General features: G+C 32.0%; 1 protein-coding gene across 2 annotated transcripts; it reads right to left on the bottom strand.

Annotated features, from left to right (window-relative positions):
- Nucleotides 1–4,825: 4,825 nt before the first annotated feature.
- On the bottom strand, nucleotides 4,826–8,142 carry LOC105166165 (zinc finger protein GAI-ASSOCIATED FACTOR 1). Of its 2 annotated transcripts, none has more exons than XM_011085411.3 (4): nucleotides 7,333–8,142; nucleotides 6,826–7,222; nucleotides 6,532–6,740; nucleotides 4,826–5,944 (listed from the first exon to the last, which is right to left on the bottom strand). In XM_011085411.3, exons 1-4 carry the CDS (start codon nucleotides 7,496–7,498, stop codon nucleotides 5,070–5,072), a joined length of 1,647 nt encoding a protein of 548 aa, XP_011083713.1. In that variant the 5' UTR covers nucleotides 7,499–8,142; the 3' UTR covers nucleotides 4,826–5,069. The 2 variants fall into 2 exon arrangements, with proteins under 2 accessions (XP_011083713.1, XP_020551047.1); XM_020695388.2 differs by having other exon boundaries at nucleotides 4,826–5,941; nucleotides 7,333–8,139.
- Nucleotides 8,143–12,419: the final 4,277 nt, after the last annotated feature.

Raw genomic sequence — 12,419 nt, 5'->3', positions numbered from 1 at the left:
GAAAATATTTGTTTTACATGCAGTAAATTAATAATAAGTCAATTAGGAATGAATATAGACTTCCATTCAAACTTTTAGCAAATATTAATAAATTCAGTAAATTTTGACTAAACAAATAACTTATTTATTGGACGGAATCAAACATTAAGGATATTAAATATAATTTCTCAAATCACAAAAAATATATGTATAATTATACCAAAATTTCCAATAAGAATTATGCAACAATTGTTGCTTGCATATTATTGCAAAAACATATTTCTATAATATCGATCCGAGTCCAAATTTGTGAAGTCTTTTTACTCTAACTTATTTTGGATCAAGTCTGAATATCTTTCAATAAACTCCAAATAATCCCGCAAGACAGAACTCATGACAATAACAGGGAAAAATCCCGCTATTACAGCTCTTTGACCTTTAAGTAAGTGAGATTGTAGAAATTAAGCTTGTAACAAAAATTAGGGTAGAAAAGTCATACATGGAGGATGCCATACTATACGATTTCATGTGAACTATCTACATAGTTTTGATTGTACAGTCTTATTGAATCCGTACATACTCCAATTTAGGCTGAATCGGTATGACCCAAATTCTTTATACACGACTACAACTCTGTTGATGTATAACAGTTATAATTGGAAGTATTTTAATCATTTTAAAGTATCCAAATGTGGTTTTCACGTAAATTATATTACTATAAACTATTGATGACACATGTATAAAAATGACGCACTGATAATATATATAATTGCCAGTGTTGTATGTCAATTATAGATCCGAATTTCATAAATGTCAGTATATGTCTCCTTTTATCTTTATATACTTTCTAATATTTAATCATCAGTAATAATCGACATCGATATTTTCAAATATAACAACTAATGTAACAATAATATCTTATAACACATATATATAAAATTAAATAAAAAAGAAATACAATAATATCCATATATATCATATTATATTTGCAATAATTACATTTATACTCCTGTCCTATGCTTTATTTACACAAATTATTTTTATTTTTTGAAAAATTACATATACATCTTTAAAAAACGTCGATATCATTACAAATTATCCATACTTTATGGTCACGAGTGATTTTTATAATTAAGTAAAAAAACATGGATAATTTATATAAATAGAGCATAAATTTAGGGTGGAAATGTAATTATGTCATTATAATATCATGACAAGGAGTGAATAGTTGTCGGAAGAGAAAAACAATGTAAAAACTGTAGTATTATTGTCTATGGGGTGTCTGAAAAAGAAGATGGTGCATTAAATTGAGGACCCATAGCCAAAAGTGGTGTTAATTAAGTGCTGATTTGACAATTCGGCCCTCTCCTCATCATCTAAGTACTTGCATGTCCCCACTCTCTAGCTGTTCTTCTCTGTCCCTCTCCTGGTAAGGTACCCCACCCCTTAACACACCTGTTTTTTGTCAACAGATGCAATTTAATTTTGACCCCAAAATATTAAGACGTTTGTAATTTCATCTCATCTTAATAAAGAAAAATAAATAAATTATAATAGATATTTTTTAAATTTATTATAATCATAAATATTTTTTTATTATTTAAAAAATCATAAATGCTCGTCTAAAATTAATAATCATCTAATAAAGACCTCATTTATAACATTGTATTATAGGGGTATTTGATAGAGGACCGTTAATATAAGAAAATACTTATATTAATTTAAAATTACGTAATATATTAATTTTAGTGTTTTATTTTTAAGAATAATAAGACAATGATAAAAGAAAGGGTAAAAATACATTTTGCACCTGAACTATTTTTAATGTAATATTTACTCTCTTAAATTAATAAATGTAACACTTACTCCCTATAATTAAATTTTTTTGACAATATTGTCCTTATATTATATATGTATATTTAATTCGGAGAATTTTTTAATAATTTTTTATTAATATAATCAGTGGATTAAATAGTTTGAATTTTATTATATTTTATAGACTCAAAGTTAAGTAATGAATGAGTACAATAATTACATAAAAAAAATTATGATAAGCTTTTATTAATTTTGGTTACAAAATTAAGTTATTAACTACTTATTCTTTTAGATAAAAATAAGTAATTACGTATCGAATTTTTGAATATATTTTCTTTAAAGATTATGATAGAATATATTTATTTATTTTTCTAAAAATATTGAACTTTTGATTAAGCATATATATTTTTTATTTCTTTTTAAAAAACATATATGAGTTGTTGGTGATATTATATTTTTTGTGTATCTACTGTATATATATATTAATTTTAAATTCTTTATTTATTAAAAAAGTTGATTAAAAATAAATTGATAATAATTTAAAATGCAAAATCCTAAAATATATTAGAAATAATATAATTGTTAAGGCATGAGGGCATCTTTGTCCAACTGAAGGGGTAAGTGATATATTTATTAATTTAAAGGGTAAATGATATATCAAAAATAATTCAGTTGGGCAAAGTGTATTTTACCCTAAAAGAAACAACATTTTTCACCTCTTCAATTACTATATGAAATCTTATATTATAATAAATACACAAAAGTAGAATCGAATAGAAAAAAAAAATTGGGGGCAAATTGGAATATGGAATTGTTAGCTTTGGCTCAAAATATAATGGAATAAATTACATCGACATCCCCAAATTAAGTCTAATTACACAAATATTACATATTTTTTACAAAATTATAAATACAACCCCTAAGAAAATGCCAATGCAATTCATTTCGGTGAGTGTTTCTATATACTTTTGCCTCTAAAAGGGTGTCGATATAAGTTACAGTTATAATATTAGGAGGTGTACTTTGCAATTTTGCAAGTAGCAGGGTGTTTGCATAATTACACCTAATTTTATGGGAGTGTCATGTAATTTATCCAATACAATACTAATTTATGTTGTAAATATCAATTTCAAGAATCTTTGTCAAACTTGTTATAATACTAAGATAAATTACAAAAAGCTTTCTTGAAATTTGACATAATTATAAATAATTTTTAATTTTAATGGTCGTCCAACAACTGACTCAAAATCCATTAAATTTTCATTCATTCCTTCTTCTTTTTTTTTTTTTTTTTTTGTGAAAAACTGACTAAAATGTTGTCATGAATTTCTTCAAACTTTGTCTTGTTCGATTACCTTACAATTTTTATTTTAAAAAAAGAAATACAGCAAAGCAAAACTGACGATTCTATTCAAAAATTACATAATTTCATCATTTATTAAAGGATATTGATAACAAAATTATGTTCATAGCTATGTCAAATTTTATGATAGTTGGTTATAATTTTGGGTAAATTACAACGTCCGACAAACACCCCGTCGTGACAACCCATTGTATGAAGATATTTGTTAGACAATGTTAATCATAATAAGATATTTATAATATTTCAAATAATAAAAAAATATTTTTATAATTATAATAAATATTAAAAAAGCTCGTTATAATTTATCCGACGAATCTTCCCAACACTAATGGCGCAAAAACAGAAGAGGTTGGGGCAATGAATGAGGGAATGTGTAAGTTTGTCCAAATGGAGAAAGGGAAAATACATATGGCATTGCCAATAAAAGACCAATTTATCTGCCTCAAAAACAGAAATTTGCAGCCCATTTGCTTTTTACCCTAAATAGACATCATTTTACCATAAACTATCTTACCGTACCGCTGTTGGGTCGTCATTATTACGGTTGCCACTTCATCATCTGTCCAAATTCTTGGTAGGCTGTTTATAATAATATATAATATGAGTATTTTTAATTTGCGATTTATGTTTTTAAATATTATATTAACCAATTAAAATAATTACACTCACATTCATTAGATATTAAAAATAATATATGATTTTCGAAAATCATAAAAAGTCTATATGAATAGCGTTTTGAAAAAATTACTTGTAAAATAAATTTAAATTATAAAAACTGTTTTGACCCTTTATATTAAAAAATACAACTTTTTACTTATTATTTTACTTATTGCCTGTCACTAATAATTATTTTGACTAAATATCATTTTTTAAAAAAATAATGTATTCAATTTAATAATGCTCCCACTAAATTATATAATTATTTATTCATATGCAATAATTGAACTTGCATTGTTGCCAAAAAAAAATCTTTTTATTAATTAATCAAATAATAACATTGTTGCCAAAAAAAATCTTTTTATTAATTAATCAAATAATAACATGTGAAAGAAATAATATACTTAGATGAGATAGCAAATAAAATATTATTTAAAATATAAAATATGTAAAATTATAAATTTAATTACTGTTAAAATTATTCAAGTTATTTAAAAACTCAGACATCTACTTTAAATATGAAATTCTACAAAAAAAATTTAAAACATTGGAATCGTAAGCTTTCTTTTCATTTTTTTTGAAGATAAAAATTATTGCAATACATCACATGAACTCATTCACAAGTGGAAAGGACGTTCTGATGGTTTTGTAAGATGTTCAAAAGTATTTAATATTCTTTTTAACAAATTAACTCTTTCTCAAATTAATTACAAACTCGTTACCACTAACATATTATAAAACCACATTATTTTATTTTATTCAATAAAAATTAAAATAAGATTGGACTAACATCTTTTACATTTAAAAAGAATCTTCATAAGATATATAAACTTGTAATGTTATAAATGAGCTCACCAAAACATCAACTTATAAGAAATGATTTTAAATTCACAATCTCATAATTAATTATGAAAACAAAATTATAGTTAAATTCATCTCATTTTTAAAATAAATGAAAAAATTAATCCAATTTGTTGCTCATATTGAGGCAGACAGGACAGGACAGGACACTGTTTGAAAATTGGATTTTCACTTCAAGTAATCTGTTGAGGTATAATACACTTGAAGCGCAGTTGCATTTTTACATACTAACTGTGAAGTAAAAAAGCATACAGTAAAATCAAAGAGACTTCTTATACACAACTCCCCAACTCAAATTCAAAGTGGGGAAGAGTGACTTCACCTGTGAAATCTGAGCATCAATTCCGGTAGCAGCACACCCGGAAACCGAGATGACGTCGACTTAAGTGACCAACTATAGCATGGAAGGCTTTCGCTCGGGCGAGTCGTTCCATGTCTCTCCGGCCGGTCTCACACCGGGGAACGAAGCAGTTGTTGCCATGTTGAGACGACCACCAATTGAGCTCAAGAAGGCAGAGAAACCCCCCGGTGAGGCTTCACCTGCTCCCATTCCTAGCCCGAGAAAATCGAGGGTCGCGGGCTTGTTGCCGAATAGAGTTGATGGGGTCATCATCAGTTCATTCAAACTTGAAGATCCGCTAGATGGAAGCCCGAGGCCGAGCCCGGATGCGAGCGAGTTGTTTTCAAGCTTCACACTGCTGCTCCAATGTGTTGGGGTGGTTGACGAGGTAGAAGCCATGGTTGAAGTATTCTCTTGTGGGTCGGATGGAGACGGCAGAGCCAACCCGAGGCCACGGAGGAATGAAGGATTGGATGATGTTGCACCCATCTGAGCCGCTTTCTGCAGCAATGCGGTTGCGGATAGTGCTGGCTGCGGCCTCGACACATAGTGCGGTTGAGGACTTTGAGACGTGGCTGAGAATAGAGGCGATGGGCTGTGGAAAGGTGAAGACAATGAGAGTGACATTGGGTCAACGGCGGGCTGGTGTGATCCAGCCATTGCACAGAGTATGCTGGAGTAAGATGCTGGTTCCTGTGATGATTGACCAAGTCCCGAAGCTGATGAGCTGAATGTATGGGCAAAAACTGTCCCGTTGCCGGGGACATTGCTGCCGGAGGTGGAACAGCTGCTGGTGGTGACTGTGGCTGTGGCCGTGGCTATAGCTGGAGTAGTAGTGGTGATGGTGGTGGCAATGGAACTTGTTAAAGCTGCTGGTCCTGGTGGTGGTGGTGGAAAGTTGGCAGAGTGATTTTCCGGCAATTCTGCTGCTGACAGAAAAAGAAAACACGGAGGAGAAAAGATCACATGATCAAGAGAAAAAGATTCCTTTTTGAAAAGAAAATCCCTTTAAATTCTGAATCCCAATATGCAACAACTTGAACTCAAAAAGAAAGCTTTCGAGTAAAAGGCCCATGCAATCATACACTCCTTTCTCTCTGAAATCAATCTCCTTTTAATCACACTTCGATCTTTGAGCTACATTATGCAACAGTAAAGATATATAAAACCCCCCACACCAAAAACACACACACAAATAACCAAAACAGACCAGCTCAATGTGTGCATAAGTAATCAACTAATCATAAAAAAAAGGATAAAAACATGGTCCTAATCATGCAACATTAGTAAATTGTGGATCCCACCACTTTATGACTCTCTGATGAACAAACGATTTTTGATCCTGGGATGAACAAAATCAAGAAAAACCCCATTCAAGACATATGTAAAATCCTAGTTCTAAGACATACATATGTACGATAAAAATGTAACCAAATGAGAGCATCATTGTCGTCAAAGTACTTCTGAATAAAGAACACTACTAAGCACAGTAGTATAAAGATTCTTATTAATTTACCAGAACTTCGAATGGACAAAACCGGAGACAACACACCGGTCGACGGAGTAAGCGGCGGCGGCGGCGGACTGGAAGCCGCAGGTGGCGGAGGCTCAACCAACTTAACCTTCATATCTCCGCCTGAAGTCGGCAGCACCGAAGGCTGAGACCTCGCACTCTCCTGAGCCAACGCATCGCAGAACGCTCTATGCGTTATAAAACTATCCCTCCTACACGAGATGGAAACGCTGTAAATTGCGCTGTTGTCTGCCATCATTTTATGCAAAAAAGAGTTAAAAAGTTGAAGAAATTCACCTGGAAAACAAAGTCCCACAATCACAACGATACTCGCGAGTTCCGCAAGTTTTCATGTGGGCTTTCCAGTCGGACTGAACTGCGTATTTCTTGGAGCACCGCTCGCACTTATACTTCTTCTCGCCATGTTTCCGGCAGAAATGTTTCTTGATTCCGGTGAGATCACCGAGGGCTCTCGAGGGATCATGATGAACGCAAGTGGGCTCCGGGCAGACATAAACCCGCTTTCTTATATCTTTACTGGTTCTCTGCCGGAGTTTCCACGGCAGGTTGTGGCCCCGCCGGTGAAGCTGTAGGTTCTGGTCCCGTTGGAAGCCTTTGTTGCAGATCTCACATACAAATCTGTTTGTAGCGAGTAATGTTTTGGGTGATAACGCAATCACTTCTGCGTCCGGATCTATAAAACACATGAAAAATTAGTTAAAAATTTCAGATATAAAATCATAAACCCTTGTGCTCAACTTTTCATCCGGGTTTTTTCCCAAGTGAAATGAACTTTTCTTTTACCAGGCATTCCGGGAAGACTTCGTTTTTTCTTGGTGGGCTGCAGGATTGTTTCTGCTGATTGATCAGCTTTTATTTGATTATCAACTGTGAGAATATGGGCTTCTCCAGAAGCCGGCGACACTGATAACGGTGAGGAATTCTCAATTTCCACCATGGTTTCTTGCATGCTCAAGACTTTATAACTTCAACTCAAAATCAATGCAGCAAAAAAGCTGAAGCTATTCCCATAACTACATCAAATACCATAAAACTTCAACTCAGCTGAAAAAGACGGACCATTCTACCAACAACTCTTTTGTAAGAAAGCAAAGAAGTTTGAGCCCAGAAGCTAAAAAGCTAAAATATACATATATATATAATATAAATATCTCGGAAATCGTCTCTCTTCCTCAAAAAGAAGGATGATTTCGTAGCAAAATCTAACAAAAACTTAAAGTCCCTCGAAAATCCCAAAGAAAAATAAACAAACTCCTCTCTCGAACGAAACAAAAAAAGGGAACGCCGGTTCAACTCAGCAGCAGCGACCAACTCCGGTGAAGCTCCCCATGTTCATCAAACACGACGGCTGCTTCAAACACTGATTTCTTGCTTTCTACTACTACTAACAAGAGAAATTAATTTGTCTGTACTAGTATTCCCGTTTGTTGGTATCTAGCTAGAGAGAGAAAACAACAAAAAGAGAGATTTGAACTGAATTGTTTATTGGTAATAGTAGTAGGAGTCATCACTGATTAAACAAAGCTTGTTTACTATGGTGAAATCAAAGTAGCGGCGGGTAGGTAACCATGGTTGGAATTGGGGCTTTCTGTAACTGTGGTTAAAGGCCATGGGAGACAGGCTTACAGCTTCTTCTTCGCGGTGAAGATACCACTAGCTTCAATCCGGCCGTCCACGTGGAGCGATCTGCATACCTGTGACACTTGTCGGAGCAACTCGCTACGTCTCTTGCATTGCTTTGTCGTTTATTGGACCTCTTGGGAGTTGGGAATTTTGAACCCCAGCCGGTTTTCTGCAAAGACAATTGTGCCCTCCCTCCATTTTGTTTATTACTTCCAAATAAAGGGCAAAAACTATCATTTTTCTTTAAATTCTTAATTTAAATTGATAAGATTTGAAATTATCTTTTCTTAATTCATCACCATAAATTCATATAAAGACAAAATATATTGATTGAAGTCCGTTTTTTTATCTATTTAATATTTTCTATTTTAGCAATGTAAGGGTCAAATGGTCCTTTTATATACAAATAGAAAAATTGACTATGAAATTCTCTTTTTTTTTAAAGGAGAAATCAAAGTTAGTTCTCAAAATTCCTCAAAAATTCAATTCCCAATATATTTTTTGCAATAATAAAGTGTCACTCTTGAACCACCTAATTATTATAATAATAAAATTGAATTACTGATATAATTTATAAGGTAAATTATATCGATATTTTGTAAAATTAAGTTAAGTTAAATAAACACTTCATGTTTTTCACAAGTTACGAAAACACCCCATAAGAAAAATTAGTGTAATATTTTTATGAAATGAAAAATACAATTAAAAATTACAGAAATAATATTGTAATCTGATGTAGGATATTTTTTTTTCAAATCAAACCAATTCAATTATAATTTCTTATTTATTTGTTGACCAAAAGAAGAAAAAGAAAGGGAGCGCGTGTTGGTGGCTGGGGAAATTTTCTGGAATTTTCATGTGGGTATGTCTGCAAAACAACAATTCCGAAAATACCAAGAATGCCCCTGGTCGTGTGAAGAGATAAGGACAAGAAGGGATGACGAGACGAAACGGTGTCGGTTAGGACGTTGGAAAACAGCTGGGGGGGTCAAATGGTCAAAACCCTAATCAATAGAGAAATTGGGGGTGGGATAAGCACAAATCTGGTAAGAAGAGTTTGGTACCAAACGTGCTACTGTTTTGGCTGTTTGCTTACACTACTCGTTGACTACTAACGCACACGCACGTGTCTCTGTGTGCTGCATGCCCTTCTTCATTAGATGAACGTTATTGTTGCATATTATTTTTTAATAAAAAAATAAATACAATAATAATATCAATATTACTTCGTACATAGGAAGTAGACAAAAGAAAAAGCACCAAAAGTGTAATTTTTTTTTTTACATTTATAAACGACTGTTTTTTATTCGAGAATTTTATATAGTATAATTACAGAATTTTGACTTTATATATATATATATATTATATTATATTTACCCTGTTACAAGTACAAAAATAATTATAAGAGAATATTGAATGAACTCGAAAATTATATAATTCTTTTTATTGATGTCAGTATTTTCTCTTCAAACTCGCAATTAGGTGTTAATAAAGAACTTTCGGATGGGATGGTGTAATCTTAAATTTTTTGGGGGAAAAGTGTATAATTAACCTTTTTTTAAAACAATATATATATTTAATTATTTATTTAATATATTTAAATCAAATATTATATTAATGTATTAATAATTCAGATCAACTAATATTTTTAAATGAGATAAAAAAGAATAGTAATTATTATTACAAAAGTAAAGAGACACTCATAATTATTGGACTCAAATTCACAATTTTCAAATTATGTAGCATGAATTTTAGGAATCAAATAAGATGTGATGATCCGATTGGCACTAGTTAGTGAGCTTTGGATCTTTAACTCTAAATATTATTCTACTTTTTTTTATTTTATGTAATATACACACAAGTGACACCCCATCTATGTAAAAGTTATGTATATATATATATGTATTGTGTGTAAATATATGAATGAAGAAAGAGAACACGAAGTGTTCGATCGACTCTGTGATTGAACAGATCAAATATGCGTTTTGAGTGGAAATAAAAAAGTGAACAAAAAGGAGAAGATGAAGAAGTTGAAATTAGAGTACTCAAAAAAATAATTTGATATTTATAATTCTACGAATGAGCTCCAGAAGTTGATAAAAAACTATTAGTAACTATAGGTTGAAACCAACTTAATTTAAATGATTTAAAAATAAAAATTATAAATCAAAAATACTTTTTCAACTGAGTTTTAGCAATAAATTGATAAGCACTTTTTGTCAACTTGTTTTTGTGTGTTTAATCAACATTCGATTGGAGTATCTTTATTGGAACGTTAGGAATTAATTATAGTTACCATTTCCTGTTTAAACAAAAAAGTTAAGCTGAATTATAACCTTGTTTGATGAGATTTGACGTAATTATAAATACTCTGATATTGTTTAAAAAATTACAAATACCTCCTCAAATGAGAATAATTATGTGCCCTTATGGTTAGGTAAACATTACTACTTTACCATTGCTGAATTTATTTCTTTAGTAAAACAATACTGAAAAAACGAAAAAAAAAATTTGAGCTTGTGTAAATTAAATATTCTATAAGGCGTATTGGTGCATAAAAATATTTTAGAAAATTCTAAAAGAACATAATTCATAATCTAAAAAGACAGTTTGGTCAGTTTATCATAAAAATTGGATGACAACCCATGCAGAGATTAACAGAATGGGTTCGTTGTTAGGATTAAAATCAAAAGAGTATTTGTAATTTTTTCAAATGACAATAAGATATTTATAATTATATCAAATTTCAAATAAGTGGTCGTGATTCACCCACAAAATTATACCATGTATAAATTACCAAAATATCTTTACGCATCACCCCAATATGCATTTGCAACCTCGGAATGTTCTTGACATGGGCTCTCAATTTCCAAACAACCAAGAACATCATAATGCCTCCCAAACTTTATAAAAATACTAAAATAAGATCTAACATCTTATATTTCAATTCAAATTTGATCAGTCAAGACCTCATAATTTTTAACTCGGACCGTAGAATACATAACAAGACTAATCACTCTTAATATAACTAATAAAATCATTCAAGACACCGTCAACGAGGAGATTGGAACTCAAGACCGCCAAAGTCGTCAATCAAACGTTATTACAACAGCACAAACACATAATTATTAGTGCATTGATGCACATGTGCAAGACCCATAAAAACAAATCCAGGAAAAAAGGGGATGTCTAGTTGCAAAGCATACAGCTGTAAGGGGAAAGCATTGAGCAGCTAAACGTCAATAAAGAGAATAATTAGTGAAAGTCTTGGCAGCAATCATCACCAGTTTTATTATCTTTTCGGTCGCCTTTTTTCCTCTCTTTTTTTTTTTTTTACTTCTTTCTGGGTTCAATTGGCACCAAAATGTCTGTTGCCCTGAATCTTTAGGGCAACATTTCACTCATCATCATCATCGCCTTTTCTAGTCCTCAAGGGATAGGCCATAGTTTGGACACAAAAATTTTCTATAAGAGATCTCGTGTTCGCATCTTGAATATGTGCTTATGCTGGGTTGTGTAAAAGAAGAAATCATCATCACCTTTCTAAGGCTTTACGATAAGAGGGCATGGGCTAGGGCTAAACCCTGTACTCAGTGGTGGCTGGATTGTGGGGCACCTGAATTATGACTGTACTATACTACTCTACTGCTCAATGCCTCCACCAATTTGCACTTAATTATGACATCCTAGGAACAACCAAAGTTATGTATATGTATAATGAAATACCTACACAATTCACTAAATATGAATGATTGAAGTTGTTCGAAATTTAAATGTCAACTAAGTACAGAATGTGCTACTTGGGAAGAGATTTAACTTTCGTTGGACTAAATTGACGATCAAAATTTAGATAAGCATGCTAAACCGATGCACATCACGACATTCTGTCTGTTGCGTAGGATGTTTATCAATGCTTATTCAAACCGTTCACTATTGGAGTTGACAAATACATGTGCCTGGCGACGACTTATGAGCAACGCATTGTTGACAACACTTACTACTTCTGTGGACAAAAGTAATCCTGATCAATCATCTAACAAAGAGGATTAATCATCTTCAAAAGCAATTAATACGGAGCCTATGGTTGCATTACCCCCCGCACTTTTGGTATAATTGTGGCATGATAGATGAAGGGACAGACATCCAAGACTCTACAGTCCCCTAACATCTTCTTGCTTTTGGCAACTGTAGAGAACAAAGTTACACATACACAGTAAAGATTGCACACAACATGATGACTAGGCTTG

Source organism: Sesamum indicum, linkage group LG7, assembly GCF_026168435.1.
Source record: "Sesamum indicum cultivar Baizhima isolate 11 linkage group LG7, ASM2616843v1, whole genome shotgun sequence".
NCBI classification, from domain to species: Eukaryota; Viridiplantae; Streptophyta; class Magnoliopsida; order Lamiales; family Pedaliaceae; genus Sesamum; species Sesamum indicum.
Note: the sequence above shows the minus strand (reverse complement) of the source record. Positions and strands in the feature narration are given on the sequence as shown.

Bases quoted from the DNA above. Each gene is read 5' to 3' on its own strand.
- LOC105166165 (XM_011085411.3), bottom strand. From the start codon at position 7,498: ATGCAAGAAACCATGGTGGAAATTGAGAATTCCTCACCGTTATCAGTG. The intron at 7,223-7,332 runs GTAAAAGAAAAG...TGTGTTTTATAG, and splicing joins AAGTCTTCCCGGAATGCCTG to ATCCGGACGCAGAAGTGATT. The intron at 5,945-6,531 runs GTAAATTAATAA...TTTTTCTGTCAG, and splicing joins TTTGTCCATTCGAAGTTCTG to CAGCAGAATTGCCGGAAAAT.